Source organism: Carcharodon carcharias, chromosome 9 (genome assembly GCF_017639515.1).
Source record: "Carcharodon carcharias isolate sCarCar2 chromosome 9, sCarCar2.pri, whole genome shotgun sequence".
NCBI classification, from domain to species: domain Eukaryota; kingdom Metazoa; phylum Chordata; class Chondrichthyes; order Lamniformes; family Lamnidae; genus Carcharodon; species Carcharodon carcharias.
Genome location: NC_054475.1, coordinates 20,742,193 through 20,766,806, shown reverse-complemented (window position 1 = coordinate 20,766,806; position 24,614 = coordinate 20,742,193). Strand labels below are relative to the sequence as shown.

Below are 24,614 nucleotides of genomic sequence, written 5' to 3'. Positions count from 1 at the left end.
TATATCCAGGTCATGCTAAGAAAAGCAATTGTCTCCTGGACTTGGTACGCACAGCTCACCCTCATGACTCAGTACCTGAATAAAGTAACTGGGCGGGGCTTCTACTGACACTAGCGTGAGGAAACGTGTGCTGATTGACGCAACGACCGACCAATAGGCGGCGGAGGGGTTTGGGGGCAGCTCCGGCTGGTGGTTGGTGGGCGGCGTTGCTAGGTGCGGGAGCTTCCGGCGGGGCGGAGCGACGGAGGTAGGGGGGGGTGGCTGGGAGAGCAGGTTGTTGTTATTGTTGGTGGTGCTGCTGGTTTAAAGTCTGAGGTTCCGTAATGTCGGCGTTTTAAGTATTCTTTTGTTATATGAAACTGAAAATCGGAGGTTGACTTGAGTAAGAGAAAAATGAGGGAGGCGGTCTGGATGCTGCTGCTGCTGGTGCCCGTCGTTGCGCCGCTTGATTCCCAGGGCAGGTTCTCGGCTGCTTTGCCCGGCGAGCAGCAGCAGCAACGCTTCAGCAGAAAGTTGCTGAGCGGCGGCGGCAGCGGCCAGAGGCTGCACAAGAGGCGCATCCCCTCCTCCTCCTTCTCCAGTGGCTGCCAACAGCGACAAGGATTTCAGGGGAATTTAACAGCCCATACTCACAAGGTGAGTCAGAGCTTTGTTGTTTTTATTTATTTTAAATTGTCCGTACACACACACACACACACACACCCATTAACCTACGCATCAGAGCATCTCCTCTCTTATCTTTAAAAGTTGTGTCATTACCTTGGTTGAAGTTCAACATCACACATTTGTCTAATGCACCCTCTTACCCCCGCCCCGCCCCCGAAGCGGAAAGTGTAGTTTTAAAAATAGCGCTCAGAATTTGCAAACATGTTGACTTGTTGTCTCTACCCAAAGCAGCTCTATTTTTTTTTCCAAGCCCTGATGAATGTCATTTTCAAACGGCAAATCAAGATTTTAATTGCTGCCTCCCTTGCTGTAAAGATCTGGCCGGTTTATTTTGAGCAGGAGTTTTGGATTCTCTCAAACCCCTATTATTGGGAACCTGCTGTCAAATTTTGGTAACGGTCTAGTTCAGGAGGGATGTTGTTCAAGTTCAGTTTTTTGAAATGTTAACAATTTTTTTGAAATACTGACAATCCATTCTCATGTTTGGCTTATGATGCTGGAAATAAAGTTGGAGTCATGAGATCAGAAATTAAGTGGTAATTAGGAGGTTGAATCTGTTCATTTAAAATTTTTGGAATATGCTGAAAGTTCGTAGATAAGTTAAGAGTTTGGGTTCTAAATCTGAGTTTCAAAATTGCTTAAGTTCATAATTCTTAATGTAAAAGTGTCACATGTTATAACTTCTTTTCTTTGAAAAACTGTCATTTAAATGATATCTGAATAGATTGGAACTTTGAAGAAAGTTAATTTTCTCCAGGAGAAGTAAAACTCCATTCTGTATGAACAGTGGGGGGAATCTAATGAAGCAGTTGTGTTCTTAAGGGGAACTCTGGCCAGATAGCTCCCTGAGTTCAACTGCCATTTTTGAGTTGATGCCTTCTGACAACTGCTTTAAATTTGTGTGAAAGCAGCAGAATAACTGGATCTCCAACTCCTAATGCTATTCTAGAGCTTGCCTCTGATTGAGGATCTCATCTTGAGCAGCAAATTGCACTGTTAATAATTCAGGTATTATTTGTCTCATATTTATGTAGCTGAGCTCATAGCTGCTCACTTTCTTGAGCTATCTCTCCATTGCTGTTTGTTTAAAAACCTGTGTTCTTACTCAGCTGAGCAATTGCTCTAATCCGTTTTCCCTTTTTACCCTTTTTTAACTTGACTAGAGCTTTGCTTCCTTCTATGGTAAATGATAACTCATTTATTTACTATTTTCTTTATTAAGCTTTGTGTTAAAGTAGCAATTACTTTGGATTGTTCTAATTTTAAGTAATTATTTGAACATATTTTTGAAGTGGGGTCTGTGCCCAGTTGACAATGCTGCCCTGGTGTTGGCACTGCAGCATTTGGCAGACTAAAATATTCAGAATGTTGAAACCATGATTGGAGCAGTTTTAAAGCCAAATATTTTGTCCAAACTAGCTTCAAACTTTGTGATCAAATTTGATTTGCTTGAATAAGTGGGCTATCCCTTTAATTCTTTTGAATGTATAGGAAATATAAAATCACAAGTTGGCAGAGAGCAGTTCATTAATACTTGTGGTATAATTTATCTCAAGATAGTTTAGCACAATCTCTGAAGAACCCCCTTTAGTGCTTTGTATCCAACCCTGTGTTACTCTGCAGCAGTTATTTTGCGAACTTAAATCACGTTAGCTGAAACATTTCAAATTCTAATTTAGCATGTAGTAGGGACTAGTTGGAACAACGTTTGCATAAATACAGTGTAAGCTTTGCAAGTTTTTTAAATTAAGCACTTAATGCATCAATGACAAATTTAAATAACAGCTCTATTCATGCCTTTAGTTGACCTTATAACTTAGATTGGAACATTTGTTAAGTTATAAGCTTGAGTGATTTTCAACGTGCAAAGGGAATCTGTCAAGATTTAAGTTTGTGTCCCAAGTTTTCCTATATACTGTAATACTGTAACTCAATTAAAAAGATACGGTCACCCATTGATCATCAGCATGAGTGAAGTATAGCATTGGCTGAATGCTGAATCTCACTTTAGTGATTTTGAGGAATGTATAGCACAATTGCATGTATAGCTGTAAAATATGTTTGGTATTGATTACAGTAATGTAGCCTGAAAAATAAGTGACATAGCTCAACATATAGATCACCATGAGCAGAATAAACTTGATTTTTCAATATTGCAACAGAATAATATTTGCTGGTTCAACTAAACCTAGTGTGATGAAATTACAGCTTTAACCTAAGAACAACACTGTGTACATCTGTGTGGTCTCATATCTAATACTTGTAAGCAGTTAATGGATTAATTGCTGTATTAAAACAGTTCCATGCTCCTCTGTTACATGCCACTTCAGCAAGCAGTCTGTTGTCAACTCTCTGTACTTGATTCACTGGAGATCTTGTTTCACTTGTTTGCTGTTTCTCAGTGTTGAAACCTACTGTTTGTTTCCATGAATTTTTCACAACTTCCAAAATTTCTTTTTACAAATCATTTCTTTTCAGGCAAATCTTAAAATTATTTAAAACTAATAGCTTTACTATAACATTTAGCAGATCTCAAACTTAAGCAAACTTCTTGCAGGAAGTTTTTCCATCTTTTCCAATATTTTGCTTTTTGTTACATTTTTACAGTTAATTATAGCTATTGAAGTGCACCTGCTCCAATTCACCTGTTAAACAGATTGAGCTCAATTGTCTGTAAGTTGATCTCCATCTGTTTCTGATTTATTGAGTAAGGTATGTTTATACCAGACATTCTTGAACAAGTCTACTCCTTCTATAGGGCCATGTGTCTTTGAAATTAGTCACTGGTTAAGCTAGTAAAGCACTGCCTCTGAAGTGGTGAACTCTTTCAGAATCTCTCAGCACTGAAGAAGACTGTTTGGCCTATCATGGCCCTGATCACTTTTGAGAAGACTATGTACTGTCATGTACTTTTCCCACAACCCAGCAAAATTTCCTGTTCAAATGCTGGGACTGAAAGGGTTAAGGACCCACAAGGAAATTATGAAGTGCACCTGATTTGCCAATTTGACCTTGATGGTGTGAAACTAATAGCTGCTTAAACACAAACTATAAGTGTACCCTTGTGGCTTTCACTAGAATACAAAGCAGTGGAGGTTATGTTACAGTTGTATATGGCTCTGGTTGGACCACATCTGGAGTTTTGTAATCTTGATAGAGACCAGCAACTATTATTTTTTGGAAATCCGAAAACCCAAGTAGCTACAAAAAAAAATGAAGCCACAAGGGAGTCACTGTTTAAAATAAGAATTTTACTATACAAGAAAAGAAAAACATGAATACCACTAACTACACTCTATCTTAAATAGTCAGTTACATTAATGATCTTAAAAGTACAATGAACACAGATACTTATACACTAAACTAAACTCCTTAACTCAGATTTCCTTCTACACTCATTATTTACATCCCCAAAAAACTCAAGTCAGATACTTATCAGAAATTGGAAGATTAATTACTTGCTTTGAGTACTGTTTCAAAGATTCTAATGAGGGTTGAGATTTTTTGGGCCTTCCACCAACTTCTGGTGAGGTTGCCCCTTCAAACCTTGTCCAACTGTCACATGGTTGTAGGGACCCCCAGTTCAACACACGCATTGCCTTAGTTGCAGTCACTTGGGTCAGAACTCTCCTCGTTCTAATGTGTTTAACTCTGGAGTCTTGCACCCAGGAGCTTTTCCTCTTTCTTCTCAGCTTGGCTAACCTAGTTCTTAAAGGGATCACCACCACATTATAAACTCTAGATTTTTTCACCAAAAGCACATACTCCATCATTTGAGTATTGCGTTCAGTTCTGGGCTTTTCGCCTCAGGAAGTATAAATTGCTTTATTAAGGGGATGCAGTACAGATTCACCAGAATTAGGGTTAAATTATGAGGACAGGTTGCAGACTTGGCTTGTATTTTCTTGAGTATTGAAGATTCAAGTGTGATCTAATCAAGGTTGCTTGATGATCAAAGGACTTGATAGGATCGAGAGAGAAACCAACCTCCTTGGTTTAGGGATGGGCGAATGTGTCAAAAAGAGGCATAACCTCAAATTTGAAGTCTTTCAGGGATGATACAAAACAATGGCTAGTTTGTGCACACAACTCCCCTTGTGTATTCCTGAGAGCTGTCTACCATGGGATACTAAACAAGGACAGTTGAGAGCACTTACCTGATTCATAAATGCTTCAATAAATCCATCTTTGCGGGGAACTAAATCACGACTAGAACCTTAAGATTTGCAAGTGAAGGACTCCTGCCTAAAAGGATTAGATAGCAGCTGGTAGCTCTCTATGTAGCAGCCTAATACTGAGTAGATTCTTAAGGGCACTGTGACTGCCAATCAGCTATAAAAATTGTTCAATTTTCATTTTAATTGAAATCAATGAATTAGAACATTGGACCGCCAATCTGCAGCGTCAGTTTTACACCCTGGACAGAAAGTTAAAAATCTGCCTCCATGTAAAATCATACAGCGCAGAAAGGAGGAGGTCATTTGGCACATTGTGGTATTGCTAGCTCTTTGAAAGAGCTAACCAAGGAGTCCCATTCCTTTGCACTTCTCTATAGCCCTGCAATTTTTTTCTTTTGAGTATATGATTGAATTTGCTTCCACCACCCTTTCAGGCAGTGCATTCCAGATAGAGCATTATGCTTGGAATCACCCCTGAGAACTTTACATAAAATATTGGGTCGGAATTGTGCATTTTGTATCATTTTTCCCCTTTTGTCTTGTTATAAACCTACTCTAAAATTTCCCAGAAAAAGCAGTTTGAATATTGCCACAGCAATAACACCCAAATGGGGAGCTCAGACGTGGCAATCAGTGGCTTATACCTGCACCAGTGCCCTAATAAAGCTGATCAGTTTTTTTCTTTTCAGTTATTTATCCAATTTCAGTTATTTATCCAATTCCTATTTTTATTTTATCTTTGTTTTTGCTTTCTGAGGTTATTTGTACTGTGGTTCAAACAGACAACTGAATATCTCAACAGCTTTATGACTTCCTTGGAAGGTACATTGATATAACTAAACATTTTTGTTGCTCAATATGAGAAAGCAAGTTGAAATGAGAGAATAAGACCCCTCACCACCTGCTGCCCAGTTATTTTGCCTTGCTAATGCTTAGGTTACAGCTACTGTTGGTGAAGTGAATGGTGAGTTAGTTTTTCAAAGCAAAGTGTGGTAATTACAGTGAAACTGGATTTATACTATATTTCCCATTCCACTATGTAAAGAATATCTGTGGCAAGCTGATGATTCTGGATTAGTGGAGTTTATGCATTTGTTGTGCATGTGTTGTGTGAGTTAGTATTTTTGTTGTGCATCAATCAAATTTTAAAACTATACATATTGAACTTTGCATTTACTGATTACTGGGGAACCTAGTGATTTAAAAAAAATCTTTTTCAGTCTGTTAAATGTAGAATGCCTTAAATCAGATATGTACTTGGTGTAATTATGCTGTGCCTTGTTTCTTTTTCAATTTTAGCATGCATGTTTCTGGAGTATATTTTCTCTTTCTGGATAAACTTGGGTTAATTCAGTCTTAGAGAAAATGCCATTACAGTGTTAATTTATATAACGCAGCTAGCTATTCCAGTTGTAGCTGAACCAGAATTTGTCATGGCTTTACTTTTGCTATGATTTTATTTTTTCTCTCTACTTGGAATGAGGTGTGGAAATGAATAACCTTAATCAAGTCATTATAATTTAACTTCAATTCAGGAATATACTGTTTTATTTTGAAACCCACTCATTCAGAGATGCAAGAGAAATTATGCAATCTCCGTTTCAGTTTGAGTCTGCGCGCAAATATTGAACGTGGGAAAGTGTGAGAATAACAAAATTTCTCTCTTAATTTTGTGCTTTTTTTTAATAGCTAGTTTTAAAATGGAAGCTAGCTTTCCTACTAGGTTTCTAAATGGAAAGTGGCAGGTGGGTTGTCGCAGGTACTAAAAGGCAGCTTGGTATTTTTGGAAATTGGTCAGGATACAGCTTCTCTCTGCCTCTTAAGGGCATTTTGTGATCCAGCAGATGTCTGTCAAAAGAAATTTTTACCTGACCTCCTCAGAAGGCCTCTTGTCACCAACTCCCCAACCAGAAGAAATAGCCTTCCCCATTATCAAAACCTATGTTAAATATTCTTCAGGCAATTTCTGTGCAATGGAAATAGTGCTATTGTCTCAAATCTCTTTGCATAACATAGTTTCTCATCTCTGGTTTCCCAGTGAATACCTGTGGTATATGTTTTTGGTTGTGTCGATCTATCTGTAATTGGGTGCCCAAAATTGGGCACCGTTCTGTGGCCTAATTATTGCATAATGCAAATTTAGCATTACTTTTTCAGTTTGTATTCTGTGCCCTGGTTTTGAGAAAAACAAAATTCTATTTTCCTTTTTTCCATGGCTTTATTGACCTGCACATGTACAATTTTGATCGATCCCTCGATCTCTGCTCATCTACATCCTTCAGCATTGTTCTATTCCTCTTATTTTTCCTCCCAACATGTATTGCTTCACTCTTCTTTGCATTAAATTATTTCTGCCATCTTGTCAAAACTTACATTTTGTTTGCCAGGAAATTTTGATGTTGTGCTCCCTCCACATAAGACCAAATTGAAAATGTGTATGTCTACTCAAAGAACAGAACTGAACCCAGTCTTGATTCTGGGTGCACATCATTTCCAAGTATTTTCCAAGCTGAGCAACATTGCCTAACTGTAATTCTTTGTTTCCAATCTGCCAATAAACTTTTTATCCAAGCTTCTAAATTTCTTCAGTGTTTGAATTGTAACAGATGTCCTGTGGGACAAATTATAAAATGCCTTCTGAAAATTCATGCCATGCACATTCCCTTTATCAAAAAGCAAAATACAGCAGATGCTGAAAATCTGAAATAAAAGCAGAAAATTCTGGAAATACTCGAGAGGGTTTGGTAACATCTGTGGAGAGAGAAATAAAGTTAACATTTCAGGATATTAAACTGAAACAGAAACTCTTTCTCTCTCCACGATGCTACCAGAACAGCAGAGTATTTCCTGCATTTTTTGTTTCTATTTTCTTTATCCAATTGGCCATGGCCTTCTTGAAAACAGCAAAAGTTCTCATTTGTCAAACGTGTTTTATCTTTAACAAATTTGAAGGTAGCTTGAACTCTATCTCAATTTAAGGTTGTGTTTTCCAGATTTTTTATTGTTACGTAAAGCTTCATGAAGAAGTGTCATAACCACTGGCTTAGATTTCACAGCCAGCAGAGGTGACGGCAAGCACTGCTGACTTCCAATAAAGTTGCCCGCAAAGATCTGATCTCTCTTTGTGGCATTTGTGGACTTTCCCTTTCCTGGCGCTGTTAGGGGGCTCACCAGGTATCCAGTAAAAGTGATGTCATTAATCAGGGATTGCAACCATTTTCATTGAATTATTCTCACAGACAAGAAACCAGGAACTTAAATGGTGGGGAAGGAGTGGTGTGGGGCTTCATCAGTGTACCCTATGGATAAGTGTAGAATTACTGACAGCAACTTCTTGATTTCCATGTTTAACCGTGTACGTTCGGAACCCATCATTACTGAAGCAAAATCTGAGCCCTTGCATTGGAAGTTGTGGATGGTGAGAAGGAAGGAGATAAGAGAGCAACTGTTTCATCTCCTGTGTTTGCATTGAAAAGTGCTAGGGTGTTGAGGGCAATTCAGAAGCGGACCAGGGTGTCGCTGAGGGAACAGTCCCTCCAGAGTTGAAAAAGAAAGGTTGGGGGTGGGGGGGGGGGGGGGGGGGGGGGGGGGGGAGGCGTGCGCGCACATGCGCGCGCGCTGGGGGGAAGATGTTTTTGGTGGCATCACACTGGAGGTGGGGAAAACAGAGGATGATCCATAATCCATTGAATGTGGAGGGGGGAAAAGGTGAGGGCAAGGATAACCCTGTTGTAGTTCTGGGAGGGAGGGGTGTTGTTTGCTCTCATCTTCCACTGTTCCAATTATGGCATTGAACACAAGACATTTTTTTTAAGAAACTAGATGTGCATTTTGGAACAGCATAATTACACCAAGTACATATCTGATTTAAGGCATTCTGCATTTAACAGACTGAAAAAGATTTTTTTTTTAAATCACCAGGTTCCCCAGTAATCAATAAATGCAAAGTTCAATATGTATAGTTTTAAAATTTGATTGATGCACAACAAAAATACTAACTTACACAACACATGCACAACAAATGCATAAACTCCCCAATTCTATTGGAACCCCACTGTCGATCTTCACTTTTTAGATAAGTGGATTAAGGGCGAAAATCAGAAGTAAGTGAAAAATAATTCTGATAAACTTTTGCATTTTGATATATATAAGGTTTTAATGTGCTACATCACACGACGATGGGAGAATGATTTACAATTGTTGTCTCTCAGGCAGTGTTCTCAATGTCAACTGCATTGTCGAGTGCTGACAACTAGTGAGTGGAGAATTGGTGCTTTCTTGGTAGAGGGGAGTGGTGGGGTGGGGGTGGTGGTGTGGTGATTTCATTGTCATCCGGACAACTCAACTACACCTTAGCAGCCATTGACAAGACAAGGTCTATCCTGTATGGCACAGGAAAGCTTTAGAGTAAACTAAGTGCAAGGAAATAGCAACAAATTGCACTAAAATACCTTGCCTCCCCCTCCTAAAACATGTGTTCGCGCACACACACCAGACCAAGCTTTAATTCATGGTTGGTTGAGAGCTCGCACTGTAGTTTGTGGCACGCAATTGCAAAAATCCTTTATTAATGTCTTGCCTGCATTGTACGAAATAACTAATTTTGGCGTTGATTGACTTTTGCAGTATATCTTCACTGCAGACTGAACTGTTAGTTGTTCCTCCTTCACACCATACCTTAGCCAGAATTACAAGGTCATGAGATGGGATCAGCTATGCTAATAAATTGCAGGGAGTTTTAATTCATAACCTAAGATTCAATGTATTATTTTGATAGTAACACGGTAGTTGGTGTCAGTGGTAGTAGAGAAGCAGTAGAGTTTGGTTGTTATGAACAGAGTGGATGATGTGGAAGTTGCAGCATCGCTTTGAAAATGTGTTGTTGGTGTGAAACACAATTGTGCAAGTTGGTGCATTAGTACAGTAATTGCAAGAGAAAATCTACAGTTTAAAATTTATTGCCTGAGTAAAACCCCCAAGTCCTCTATTGGGCTACCAAAATCAGTCAAACTTTGAAGTGTTACTGCTTTGTAAATTTGTGTCCTTGCAATAAAAAAAACAGTTAAATATGCTTTCTGATTTTTTTTTTCTCCCCAGTATGAGTTTGTGGATTTGAGTGGATCTGTAACATTGGCATGGGTTGGAGATGGAACTGGTGTAAGTATTATGTGAACTTTTTATTATCCTTTTGGTGAATTTAAATAGTTTTTTTGAGTTTTAATTCTAGTAATTATACGTCAGCGAAGTTAACATTTAAATACTTCAGAATAAATGGATAATCCCTGAAAAATGTGATCAATTATGTGAAGTATGTCTAATAAACCAATTCTTCTCCAGAGTGCTTTATTAGATTTTCTGGGTTGCAAGGTAAATTTGCTGTAAAATCTGAGAACAAACATTTATACTACATCAATGAACAGATTAACACTGCCTTTCAGGTATCAGATGAAAGGACTTCATATGGATGTGTTAAAATATTTCTGTTCTCATATTTGCACAGTATATTTTCAATGCAACGCCAGATTGCTTTTTTTATAAGAAAATACAACCTTAAACCCAATGATTGGGTCTTCAAAATTGCGCAATCAAGATTAACTGAGCCTGTAGCCTAATTGTATATCTTTTATAATAAAATGGTAATCAAGACTTTTGCAGGTATGAACCAACAGAAGTTCTGTCTCCTGAGAAAATGTTGTGCCAGAACTAGTGTGATTGCAGTTGGGTTTCTATAATCACCAGTACACAGTCATTTCTAGAAGCTGTGCCAATAATGAGCAGGTTACATTTTTGGGTTCTTTTAATTGCTACTGTCTGGTTATTGGAACTCCTTGACGACTCTCATGATAAACTCATTAAAGTAGTGCTTTTAAAAGTGGTCAGAATTCATCCTCCAGATTTACAGTTCAGCTTTCTTGCTGGTAAGTGTGTCTGTGTACATTTAATTGAAGACAGGATCAGGATTGGCTGCACACACTTGCTGTCCAAGCCCATACCTGACATGAGATACTGAAGGGTAGCTGGTTCATAAGGAAAGGCCCTGTATAGGTCAGCATCTTCAGAACAGAAGTGAAGAAAATTTGAGGCAGAAGAAATGAATAGTTCTTTAGTTGTATTGATATAAATTTACTGAAGCTAATTAGAAGCATACATTTCTGGTTTGCGCATTGCAAAACAGGGGAAGCGATAGAGACTCAGGGTAATGCCCTGGGTTCACCACCACCACCTCCTTAAGGGCAATAAGATGGGCAATAAATGCTGGCCCAGCCACATCCAGTGAATTAATAAAAAAATTGACTTCAAATTTCCAAAGTATTTTCAGTTGTTAGCCTAGGGAAACCGTCTCAATTTAATACTTTGTGACCCTTTGAATCATGATTTGAATCTCTGGTCCCTTTTTTAGAAGCTTTGTATAGTTTTTTTTAAAACTGACTTTGTATTGCAAATGGATTTGCATGCATTAGAATTTCTTTAATCCTGGTCTGTTTAGCAATCAAGTTATTTGAATATATTCAGATAGCGAAGAAGTAATGAGGAAAGTATGCTAGTGTAAACTGTGCTTAGCCTTGCTTCAGGCCTTTATGCTACCACTATGTTGTCTATTTAATGAGTGTCAATCTCCATAATCATTAACAGATATTTGACATTAACATGAAGTACTTTTGTTTTGAGCTATTTTATGGGCCTTCCAAAAAATGTTGCAATTTAAATTATAAGTTCTCACCTTCCATGCACATAGGCTAGAGTAGGTGTGTAGGGAAAAGTTTAGCTTTTGAAAATCCTACCTGCAGTGTTCCTTCATTTATCAGGTCTACTTACTGTGAGGTTAGTATTCAATGCTGAAACTTTGTTGTGAGTGTTGGAGGTGATACTATATACAAGGGTAGCATTTGTCAAGGTTGGCACAGATTACTCCAATCTTAATAATAATCTCACTTTTCAGACTCCTGTGAGCAGATTACTCACATTTTTAAAATTTGGACAGGAACACTATGCTGTTAACCACAGAATGATTTTTTTTAAAATGACCCTTCCCCATTCCACCTCCTTATTCTTCCTGCTCCTGGTTGTGGATATCTCCAATCTTGGCTTTACAGCAGAGCAATAGTAAGCAACCGTGCTTATCATCCCTGTTTTCTGTGTTGCTCTCTCTCTGACTACTGCAGTGGCGTCTGAGTGTGGGTGCTTTGCAACTTGTACATTTTGTGTTTTAGCAAGGGGAATGATTATTATCAGACAATTAACCTTTGAGGAAGCTCTGCACTGCCAGTGTACCAAATTCATTTGGTTTTCTTAATTTCAAAGACCTTCCATCCAAAATGTTAATATGAGGAATTTTTGAAACTTTCCCTGATGTGTTTTTGTTGTTACGCAGTGTTATCAGGTTTGCAATCATTTGGTGGAATTTATTAACAATAGATCATCAAGATGATATCTGTAGTTGTGCAATGAATTGAAAGCATTGAATGTCAGACTTAATGCTCTTTGGCCTCCTCCTCAAGTTCACAAGTGTGAGATCAGTGCATGCACTCTTTCCAAACCCCTAATGTTTAATGTATTATTTTGAAGTTTACTGAACATACTAGAAGCTGCTACAGATGTGTAATCAAAGCATTATTCCATTATTTTTACAGCCTATCTGATTTTCCAAGCCAAACTTTCATTATGAATTTTAGAAGTTGAAAAAGAGTCTTTTAACTGAGAGCATAGTACTGGTGCACCCTGGAAAATTAGGTACATTTGTGTTTGCTCGGACCCCACACAATTCAATTTCAACTCAGTGTCATAACTCTTGGCAAAAGTATTGAATCCAAGCCTATGCATTTTGGAGTGACTTGAGATCTTTTTAGTAAAAACTTTGTTGAAGACAGTAAAATATACAATACAATGTAATGGGTATAATTACAAATGTAACTTTGAAGTTTTAATTTTGTTTATATTCTTATGATTTCTGTGAATCCTTTTGTTAGCCAAATTATGCAATTTGAGTGATATTCTTATTATAAAATACCAGCTACTGTGTGAAGTAACGTGACAACTTTTACTGTTGAAAATCCTGGCACAGTTACAACTTCAAGTACTTATCGGTTTTCAAAGAAATGTGTGCCCCATATGCCAACATTCAAATATAATTGTAACTTTTTCAGCCAAAACAGATTTATTAAGAAAGAGTGAAGTTTTGTAAACTGAGCTAGCTCTCTGGAAAGTAGTCACTGTAGCTGCCTCCCACTATCAAGTAAATAACCTGATGTGTGGTTACTCAAGTGCTAAGTTCCATCGAGATGGCAAGCAAACTGTTGTCCTTTAGAATGTGATTCAAACAGTGATCTTCCCTTATCTACATGCCTTAAGTGTCACTGTTCAGTCCCTTTTTTTAATGCTGTTCTGATCTTCTGGGCCTTTCATCAAGGGTGAACAGGTAACTCCTCCAACAGAAGATCAGTAAAATCGTGCTAATGGATGGCTCACTTTCTGATTGTTCAGTTCTCTCCTTTCCTTTCATTGCTAAACATTCGCTTGTTTAGGGTTTGTACCTGAAGTTGTTTTGAAAGGTTATTCCTTTTTAGCAGTTTGTGTTTTCCACACCAAAACTGATTCAAATTCATAGATATTCATCATGGCCTATTAGTGTGTCAAAGAAAGTTCATTTATTTAGCTACGTTAAAGCAATGGCTTTGGCCTTGAACCTTTGTTAAAGGTTGTTTTTCAGTTGTATCATTTACTTGTGGAATTTGGAGAACTTTTAGTTTTGTGGGTTGGTATGTATTATTGTCAGTTTAGCAGAAGGCAGAAATGTGATTGGCTTTGTGACGGAGCTTGCAAAACTGCTTCAACGTGCAAAACGTTTGGAGGTTTTTTATAGACCAACAGTGTGAGTATGCGAGATGGTGACCTAATTTTTTGCTAGTTCTGCTTTAATTTAGATCCCAATTTGCAGCATATCTGCAGTGTCGTAGATTGTCGCTGATCCTGTGAGTTAACCCCAAACTGTTTGTGAGCTATTAAATGGATTGGAATTGTTGCACATCAATACCGTGAAAGTATTCTATTCTGAAGAACTATGGGCTTGGGGAAATGTCACCAACACATCAGATCAAGTTTAATTGTGTTTTCATTCACAGGTACTCTTGGCCTTAACAACCTTCCAGCTGCCATTCTTGGGAATTAGCTTTGGACAGTCACGGTTATACAGAAGGTAATGAATATAATCTTTAGCTTTAAATAATATATTTTAACAGAAAAATATTAAACAACTTTTGCAGTTGTTCTTTGAATTTTGGGAGGGAAAATCTTTTGTCCTAATGAGTATCGTAGTTCAGGAATTTGAAAGTTCTGCAACCAGGGCACACATTATATATTCCAGTCTTTTTGTTTTTATTGTAAGCAATAGTGGAGTTTATTAATCTTTTGCTGTTATACAATGCTAAAAATGTCGGAATTATTTCTGAGCACGCTACAGTATCCAAGTGTAAAGGAGCTCTGATTGCTCTGCTGTTCCTCATTCTTTATCCACTTGAGTTTATTATTTTAACAATCTCTGACCACATGCTGACTTGTAGTAGAATCTACAAAATTGTTTGCTTCCTGTATGCTATTGTGACCTCTCAGTAACCATGCTGATACTGGATTAACAAAACCTTCATTTAGATTATAATGAAGCCTTTGTACTTGCAATGGAAGCTGGATTTCCAGTAAAATTGTTCACATTTATTCTGTATTACCATGGATATGAAGTTGTATGCTGCAGTAACTTCTGTAAGCTGATGCAGTGCCGTGAGATGGGTCAAATATTATTAGAAACAATTTCATTGGGACTTGCATGGAGTATATAAGGCAGGATTGTATAAATTCTTTATACCTTTGGATACTTTTAAAGTTTCCAAATAGCTGCTCTTTTTGGCTACATAACAAGAGTCACTGCCTTTAAAAGTGTAATACGTTTTATGCAAAGTGGCCTGAAATAATTTGTTGAGAAGTAATGAGACACTAAATTTATTTAGCTTTTCATATGCTTAATTTATACATTTTTAGTGTATATATTGAGTTGATTGTGATCTGTATCTTGAAAATTTTTAAAACTGGGTAGAAAGGTAATGATAAACATCACTACATGTGGCAAATAAGCATAATAGAACAATGTTTTGATTTAGCTATGTCTTGCTTCAATAACAACATAAAACTTGCATAACCTGTTAAGTTTATTCCTGCTTGAGAACAGCATTGTGACATTTTCTGGCTAACTATCCGCAGGCCTCATCGTTGCTCCTATGTAATTGCTACAAGAAATTAGGCATATTAATATGGTTTAAAACAAAAACAGAATTGTTTTTGTTTTGGATTTCCAGCATCCGCAGTTTTTTTGTTTTTATTAATATGGTTTAACTTGGTTTACTCTTCTTCTTGTGAAGAGATGGCTATTCTTTCTTTAATGCTGCTCTCTGAAGAATTGCCTGGATAAGATTGGGAATTTTCCATGCTGAAAATCTTTGTGAAGCTACATTTTACCATTGGAGGCCACATTATTTTTAAATACCCTACAAGTACCAATGGAATTTTTTTGTACTGTGTGGCATTTTCAGACTTTGTTTACTTGTGTAGCATGCAACTTGCCTGAATTGTTTTAATAATTTTCTTCCAGTAATGATTATGGAAAGACCTTCTCTGATATTACAAAACTCATCAACAATACTTTCATCCGTACTGAATTTGGAATTGCTATTGGCCCGGAGAATTCTGGAAAGGTAATCCTTTCGTATTGTGTGCTGGATTGATTTAGAATATTCAACACTAATTTGCCAGTGTGGTATGTTGTAGTACACTATCCATTGTTATCTTGCTTTCAAACTTTTCTCAAACTAAATCGGTTTTGGATCAACACTGCAATGTTAAGATTTGGATTCGTAACCATAGCTTTGTTTTGTACAGTGTGCTGAGCTACAAATGTTGTCTACTTTGTTTGGGTAGCAGAGTACACTTTAGTTCCCTACAGAGAAAGGATAGAGAACCCTCTTGGTCTGTTCTTGCAGTTTCCAGCAACAAGCTTCAGAACAGTGTTTGGTATGGGACTTGGGGTCAGGCATAGGTCAACTGTCCTATTGGCCAGTGATACAGGAAGATCTAAGAAAGGGATAAGGAAGAATATGTTAAAAAACACAACAACACAGTGTGGAAACAAACATGTAGAATGTGGTACGTGCTGATCATAAGCTAAATATAGAAGACAAATGACATTTAACTCTGAGGTAATCTATCTGGAAAGATTCTGCAATTTCACTATCTTGGCATCCATATGTTAAACATTTTGTAAGCTCCATCAAACTGTGACGTGAAATAGTAGGAATTGGCTTGCACCCACAATTCTCAAGTCAGCCTACTCACAATCTGTTGATAGATACCCTTATCCAGAAGAGTCCCTTTCTGTTTTAGCACACTCTTGTACCTCAGAGATTAACTCCGAATGTGGCAATGTTCCAATGAGTTGGGTTGTCAATTGGCTTCAAATGGCTTTTTCTTGACAATGGAATTCAATTGTTTTGGAATTTGCTCAAAACTATTAGAGGATGGCAGCAACCAGGAAGAAAATGAGTAAAAGAATTCATTAATATTTGCAGATTGATAGGCGGTAAGGTCATATAGCTCCATGAACCACACTGTACTGAATTGTTACAGGGATTAAAGTAAGTTACTGTAACCAATCAGGCTTTTAAAAAAGAGCATGAGGCCTGCAAAGCCAAGTGTAAACATTGAAATATGTAATATGACTACCTCACAGGTTTGCTGACAACTTTCAGGCTGCTACCAATGGTCAAGTAAATAAAGCAGTTTGCATTACCTAAGGTAGTATTGACTCATGGCAGGGACCAATGGTGTCACCTGGTAGCATAATTGAAGAGCAAGCTAATGTTGGGAGCAGAGGCAGGCTTGCAGTTTTTTTTTCTCCTGCCATTGGCCTGAGCTGTCCCTGGGTGGGACAGCAAAGGTGACATTTTGCTTCAGTTCACTGGCTTGTCCCCACTGTACCTGTTGGAAAAATAGTTTCAAATGGTCACAACGCTGGAAAAGTTGTTTTAATATGAAATTGGTTAATGCGAAACTCTCCCTTCAGTATAAATGGCTGTAGTGAGCATAACAGAGCCACTTCAGGGCGGTGTTCTCCATTATACATATAGGATTAGCTAAGTGTTCAGTGTATTTAGGTTGAAGTGACAGTTTAACATTAATGTATGTTTCATAATGACAATTGTTCTCTTTTTTTCCTCCTTTAGGTGATCCTTACAGCTGATGTATCTGGAAAGAGCAGTGGCGGAAGGATCTTCAGATCGAGTGATTTTGGCAAGAACTTTACCCCCATAAATCTTCCTTTTCACCCACTGTTGCAGATTTTTTACCATTCCAAAAATTCCGAGCATCTTCTAGCCCTCAGCATAGATGTAAGTATGTCTAAGAAAAAAATGATTGTATTCGTTAATTGCAATAAGTTTTGGTTATTCAGAAAATGTAAAAATGAGTTGAAATTCTTGAGTTGGGAAAGCTATTGCTTTCAGTTTACTAGGGGTATGGCATAACTCGAATTTGAACATGAGCAAGTTCAGCTAATAGTGGGAAAATTAGTTCTTTTGGCATTTATCCTCTATGACAATATTTTCTGTGAAGTGAAATATGTAACTTGTAGTTGCCTTGGAAATATAAAAGTAATCTTTTCTCTCTTAGAATTAGATGGCTTTTGGTATGTGTAAAGTTCTATGCAGATATGGCAGTAATATTTGAGTAATTGGGTCCAAGCTGTCACATCTTTTGCTTTATACATTGGGTAATGTTAGTTGCTATAAATAATTACAAGGTAGATGCAGGAAGGATGCTTTCCCTGGTTGCAGGGTGTAGAACCAGGGGACACAGTCTCAGTATGAGGCAGGCCATTTAGGACTGGGATGAGGAGGAATTTCTTCACTGAGGTTGGCGAATCTTTGGAATTCCCTGCCGCAGAGGGTTGTGGGATGCTCAATTGTTGAGTATGTTCAAGACTGGGATCCAATAAATTTCTACACATCCCCATATCCCTTGATGTTTTAGTGTAGGAAAATGGCGTTGAAGCAGAAGATCAGCCTTGTTCTCATTGAATGGCGGAGTGGGCTCAAAGGTCTGAATGGCCTACTACTATTTATGTTCTTAACAGAAAATCACTGGAAGTAGAAATTGCAAGAGAAAAAAGTGAAGCTTAGCTATAAATGCTTTTGAATGCTTTAGATTCTACATATTTTCCTGCCACTTTTAACATTTATAGAAGCATAATTGCTGACAGTGTTTTTAGAATATATGGTATTCAGACATGTCTGTGGTTTGAGATGTCTGGCTTGTATTTTTGCATGAAGTTATGTTATCCTACTTACAAGCATAGAAACGCCACACACTGTAAACATGACCAAACTTTCATGGTTTGGTTGCTTTATGGTGTGAAAATGTGTTACTAATTTGGCACTAAATAGGAGCTGAACTTTAATGTTAAGAGATAATTCTTTCACATATGAAGGAAGTACACCTGAAAATGATCATATTCTCAAATTTGCTGACATATTCGTTTTATTTTTGATGGTATTGTGTATTGTTGGTCATTTATGTGTGAATGAATAAACTCCGGCAATTAGCGGTAAGTTGGAAAACGACCCTTGTGCTCCTTTTAAAGCGACTAGGGGAACTAAATAGTCTTGCAGCAATATTGGGTAAGATAGTGGCCCGTAATTTCAGAGCTCCGAGGTGTTTGTTGCAAACTGGGGATACATCAAAGACACTTCCTATCTCACCGGAACTCCCCAGGTAAGGATTTCCCGGGAAGTTCAAACTTCTGTTAGGCAATTGCCCTGTCATCAGAACTATCCAAAAGTGTGATATAAATCACAAACTTCGGATGATTCCGACTGTCTTAACAGAATAGTTACCCTGGAAAAATTAGAATTAAACCACTTCTGACTCCAGGATAACTATAGAACTGACACCGCCCCACCCCCTACCTCTTCACTGACCCCCTTGGTCCCCCAAAGACCAGGTGACCCCGAACCACCCCCTCCCACAAACACCTGACCCCCTCATCCTATCTGCCGACCCCCCCACTGACACCTCCCACCACTTGCAATCCTACCTACTTGCCTTACAAACTTACCTTCTCCTTGGCTTCTCAAAGTGGCTGGACCTTTAAACTTACCTGCTGTATGGCAGCTAGTGCTGTAAAAAAAAAAGAGGCATGGTTTCCTTGCATCCAACTCTGCTGCCCTTTACACAAGCGCTCAGGAACCTGCTGCACCAAACAGTCCTCTCCCAGCTTGAGTTGGAGGGTTGGACGAGAAAGGAGCAGTTGGATTTTAAGTTAAGAAACCAGGGGGAGGATTTCCCCCCTCGTTGGGGGGGTTGTGCGGGGGCGGGCCAGCATGATGTGGCACCCGGAAGTGCTGTGCGCTCTGTGTGTGGGCGGGGGGTGTTCCCTGAGCTGGGGGTGCACATGCGCGCCAAAGAGCACAGAAATCTCCGAGGCACAGAGGTACCTCAGGGAGACAAGTTTTAAGTTTGAATAATTTTACTAAAGAAAAAATTTTTTTAAGACATGTCCCTTCATGTGACAGTGTCACATGAGCTGGGACATGTTGATGAACTTTAATGAAAAAATTTGTTTAATTTATAAACCCTTCATGAAACCTCATCCTGCCTGTGGCTCCATGAAAAATGCGAAGGCCGCCTGGGCTCTTTGCCTGCCCGCCAACCTTACGGTTGGACAGGCAGCTTTCTCAATAGGTTTAGTTAGTTAATTAATGGCCTTAACAGGCCTTTGACAGTTCGGCGGCTGCACAGCCGAACTGAAAATCTAAATGACATGCGGTGATGTTGGGACGCATGCCCGACATCACTGCGCATCATTTTATTCCTTGGCAAGCGGCCCCTGCTCGCCGAGCGGAAAATTCTCCCCCAAGAATGGAGTGACAGTCTGACTCTGCCACTCCAAGAAAGTTCAGGGCCAATAAATCAATAGTAAACTTGGGAACCTCCTGCATGGTGGTAGCCAAGTATCTAAGGAGCAATCTACGTGAATTGGAAAAAGGTGAAGAACTGCCTTTTTTGAGCAAGTGACATTCAACTTGATGTAGCTTTTGTTTTATTTCCCAACTATTTTGACAAAGTTTCACATGAGAGGCTACTGTTAAGTTTAAATTGATAAGCATGCATTAAAAAGATCCTTGTGAGGAGAAGTCTTGAGTATCAGGGATCAACATTGGGGCCCTTCCTGTTTCTAGTTTACATTCGTGTTGGATTCAGAAACTGGACCTACATAATTCAGGAACTCCACAAATAGTTAAGCAGAATGTAAACTAATAATGAATTGGACAAGATATGTTGGCTAAATGCAAACAGCTGCAGATGTAATTTAATTTGCATTTAGCACCTTTCATAGTCACTGGAAGCCCCAAAGTGCTTTACAGCCAGTGAATTACTTTTCAAATATAGTTGCTGATGTATTGTAAGAAACTTGGCAATTTATACGCGCACAGAAAACTCCATCGATCAGCAATGTGATATTGCATTCGGGAGTGAGTGGGAATTAAAAAATCTATATATCAACAAAATTTTGTATGCAGGTGGTTTCATAAGTTTATTCATTATGCAATTCCAAGTGTTTCTTCTTTTGTCTGACATGTTATTTACAATATTCCAGAATGTTTTGTGGTTTTCCTCCAATTTTGGTGAAACATGGAAAAATATTCATGGCTTTGTCTGTCTTGTTAAGTGGTAAGTAAAGCTTAACTAAGAGTAACTGAAGTAACTGAATAAATTGTTTTATTAAAGTATACAGTAATTCATTAACGGTTTACAAAGGAGAATGGACGCTGAACAGTAATACTATTAAAGATGATTAAGAGTGTCAGGTGTTGAAGGTGGGGAGAAACATAGCAAAGTGGGCTTAGGGGGATAGTTCCAAAGAATTTGGTTGAAGGCCCTGTTTCCAAGTTGGAGTGGGGGAGCAGGTAGGAAAGGAGGGAGATTATGTTCAAGGCTGGAGTTGGAAATGTTGGAGGTGATTGAGATGGTAGAGTGGAAATGAAGCTACAGAGAGTTCATAAATTAAGAATGAGAATTTTGAATTAACTGTTAATGGAGAAGGGGAAGTGATTAGGTTGGAAAAAGCCGATATGATGAGTGAATTGGAGAGGATGTGAAGTCATTTTGTTTTTGAGTTGGCTTATTGCAGGCCCAGAAAGAGATCTTGTGAATCTTGGTAATACAGATATGGGTAAAAGTTTTGATAGTGATTGGATGAGGCAAGGCTGGAAGATTAAGTGATGTTGAGATGGAAGGAAGTAATTTTGGTTATGGATAGAATGTGGGCTTTGAAGTAACCTTGTGGGATTGAACTTGTTTTCATTCTTTCATGGGATGTGAGCATTACTGGCTAGACTAGCATTTGTTGCCTATCCCTAATTGCCCATGAGAAAGTACTATTTGGTGGCAGAGGTTTCATTTTGTTCATGTAAAATTGGAGAATGGTTCCGATTTAATCTTGAGTGTATTGGAAAATCAGTATGATCATGGTATTTGTAGAGTCAATGATAATATTGTGAATGTGGAAACTTGGCTCATCCTAATGGATATCACAAAGGTGCAACATATGAAAAAAAAGTTAACCTTTGGGATTCTTGAAGTGACCATGTTGGAGAAAATGGCATTACTAGACCGTCTTTTCCCTGCTTGAATAGGTAGGAATAGAACTGAGCAAGTCTACTCCCATGGAATTGGACCACAGAGGAAAGAAAGTAGAATGTAGTGACTGACTTTAAAGTATAGTGGAAAATACAAAAAAAAAATGAGGTGCCTGATGTCACAAAGTATACTTGTGATTTTTGACCAGGATAGTCATGGTACTGTTGGCAGATCAGAAAACAAATTTAAGCATTTGGATAGAGTAAGGTGGGAGAGGTGAGCCTGGAAGTTGTGGGGAAGATGCTGTGTTGGACCACGAGCGAGAAAAGAGAAGTTAGGGATGATGTAATTGGAAAGCGTGCAGGGCTAAAGAAAATCTTTTTAGAAGGCTTTTTGACATAAGTTCAAGGTGAGGAGCAGGAAGTTTAGGGGGGATGTGAGGAAAAATTTTTTTACCCAGAGGGTGGTGACGGTCTGGAATGCACTGCATGGGAGAGTGGTGGAGGTGGGTTGCCTCACATCCTTTAAAAAGTACCTGGATGAGCACTTGGCACGTCATAAGATTCAAGACTATGGGCCAAGCGCTGGAAAATGGGATTAGGTAGGTAGGTCAGATGCTTCTCATGTGTCGGTGCAGACTTAATGGGCTGAAGGGCCCCTTCTGCAATGTGATTCTGAGGTTTGTGCAAGTAAATATTAAGCATGTCAGTGAACATTAAAGGTAGAAAAAAATAGATGTGAGCTGAGGAAGCAGGTGGTTAGTATCAAAAGGTGAGTCTGAGGAGAAACTACTAAATGATGTGAAGTTGGCACTGGGAAGGTGGAAGTTAAGGTTGTGGTAGAGCTAATGCAGTTGGTAGGAGGCCTTAATTTTGTTGACACAACAAATCTGAGGTTCTCGCATGCTTTTGGATGGAGGTAGTTCTGGAATTGAGTTGTAGGAGGCTGAGAAAGGCAGCTTGAGGTTGTGCTTTCCCTCGAGGATAATCCTGAGAAGTAGAGGATTTGGTTGTGGAGGGTGATCAGTAATATTGTTTTCTAAGTGCAGACTGAGAGAATATGCTTTTTGTTCTTTTTTTTAAATAAAGGCCTTAAATAATAAACTTAACTCTGAGGTTTTGTTCTAATACTAGTACAGTTCTCCACTCCAATTTGTACTTCACCTAAAGGGTTATTTGACATTATATTCTGGCTAGTTAGTATATTTTCAGTGCATTTGTGGAAACCATAATTTGAAAGCAGCTTGAACCACTGGATAATTTGACGAACATAGAGGAATTTCTGCTAGCTACTCGACCTGTTCATTCAACATAAACAAATGTATCTTACGTTATTCTGCGCACTTTCTACAGCAAGACTGAGTTTCCTGTACTGATCAATTTTAGAAAAGAAAAACACACCTCAGCTAAGACTTTGTTGACAAAATTAGTAAAGGAAGAATATTGGCTTCCAAATATGAAGCAAATTCTCTTCTGATGTAGATGATTCACTCTACTAAGGAAAAACTGAGCATGTAAAATCAGTGACACCATTTAGCAACTAAATTGACTTAGAGATGGGAAGTGACGTACATTGAGCGCAAAGTAAATTTACATGACTTATCGGCTATGATAGATTCTTAGTAGATGTTTGGCCATTAAGCACAAATTATTTGCTCTGTATGTCATTTCTGTAAGTAGTTCCTCTTCCCTTTTCTCCCCCATCTCCGTCTCATCCCCCCAACATTATTGTATCGTCGTTACATTTTATTTGTAAGCATTATTGTCCATTTGATTGTCTTTGCTTTATTACAGGGGACAAAATGATACTATTTTCTTCACAACCCACCCCAATGGGTCTTGTAGTAAGTTCCATCAATAATTTGATAAAAAATTTAATGATTCAATAATTTAATAAAAATCCTACCTTGCAATGTTTTTAGAACAGACATATAGGTATAATTTGGTTACAAGTTTTAGTTTCAATGCATACTACATCCTAAGGTGTAGGATAGCTCTTTCTTGCTATCACTTAGATTTATTATTTTTTTATTTTTCTTGCAGGAAAACTTCAGAAGCTTGTAGGGATTTGTTTTTATTAATCAGGCCATTTACCATATCAATGAAAAATGCATGGATTAAGTTCCTACACAAATCATAAGCTACATGTATCTGCCAACATTGGTGTTATGAGCTGGTGTTAACTTTTTCCAGAATTGATTCTTGAATTTTATTTAAAAAAGACTTCTGTAAAAGTGAACAGAACTGGTACTATCCGCATTGAATTTTGTTCTATCTGTCCAATGGACTCTTACTTGTACACATGAATCCTATTCACAAAGGCTTCTGGTAGTGTGTTTAACTATGTGGACCTGTTGCCAGGGCCTCTTGAACCCTTAGTTACAGGATAACATTGTTCCTGGGACACAAGTACTAACAATGTGCTAGTAATAACTCTGGAAAGCACTAAAATATTTTTTATTTAGTAATTGAATGCTGGTTAGCAGTGTTGGCTGTTTTATTTGTTGCTTTATGATGGTAATTATACATTGGGAACATCTACGATATATTGTTTAACCACACGAATGTCCCTATTCAGTAGAAAAACTTGGATTTTGCTTTCTAATTGATACGTAAATAGCAAATCAACTGTTAGAGCTTGTATTTGTTCAGTTAAGCTTGGACCAAAAACGTAAACTTTTTTATTCATTCATGGGATATGGGCATTGCTGGCATGCAAATATTATGATTGCTATTCAAAATGCTTGCCTAAAATATTCTTAAATTTAAAAGCTGGATTCTGTGCTTAAGATCACTATTTCCAGTGTGCATAGGAACTGATGAAGATGCAATTTGATTTTTTTTTTGTAGCTGCAAGGGGCCTGTTGGAGCTTAAAAGGACAGATGATTTTGGAAGAACATTCAAAACTATTGGATCAAGAATTTACTCGTTTGGCCTGGGCGGGCGTTTCCTCTTTGCATCTGTTATGACTGATAAGGTAAATAGATGTAGAAATTTTCAAAACAGAACAATTACTGGCTTTACAGTTACTTTATTAAAATATATATATATATTTTAATAATCAGCTGCTTGTGAAAACAAATATTGTTTTCA

At 38.1% G+C, this 24,614-nt stretch overlaps 1 protein-coding gene across 2 annotated transcripts in view; it reads left to right on the top strand.

The window, feature by feature from the left end:
• The first annotated feature begins 243 nt into the window (after positions 1-243).
• sort1a (sortilin 1a) overlaps positions 244-24,614 on the top strand; it is a 63,975-nt gene continuing 39,604 nt past the window's right edge. For both annotated transcript variants that reach the window (XR_005943966.1, XM_041194898.1), the window contains exons 1-8: positions 244-636; positions 9,942-10,001; positions 13,964-14,037; positions 15,481-15,583; positions 17,108-17,272; positions 20,539-20,612; positions 23,315-23,364; positions 24,371-24,498. Coding sequence is in view for 1 of the 2 variants with exons in the window: in XM_041194898.1 (XP_041050832.1) it covers positions 394-636; positions 9,942-10,001; positions 13,964-14,037; positions 15,481-15,583; positions 17,108-17,272; positions 20,539-20,612; positions 23,315-23,364; positions 24,371-24,498 (897 nt within the window). In the remaining variant the exon portion in view is untranslated. The remainder of the gene's footprint in view (positions 637-9,941; positions 10,002-13,963; positions 14,038-15,480; positions 15,584-17,107; positions 17,273-20,538; positions 20,613-23,314; positions 23,365-24,370; positions 24,499-24,614) is intronic.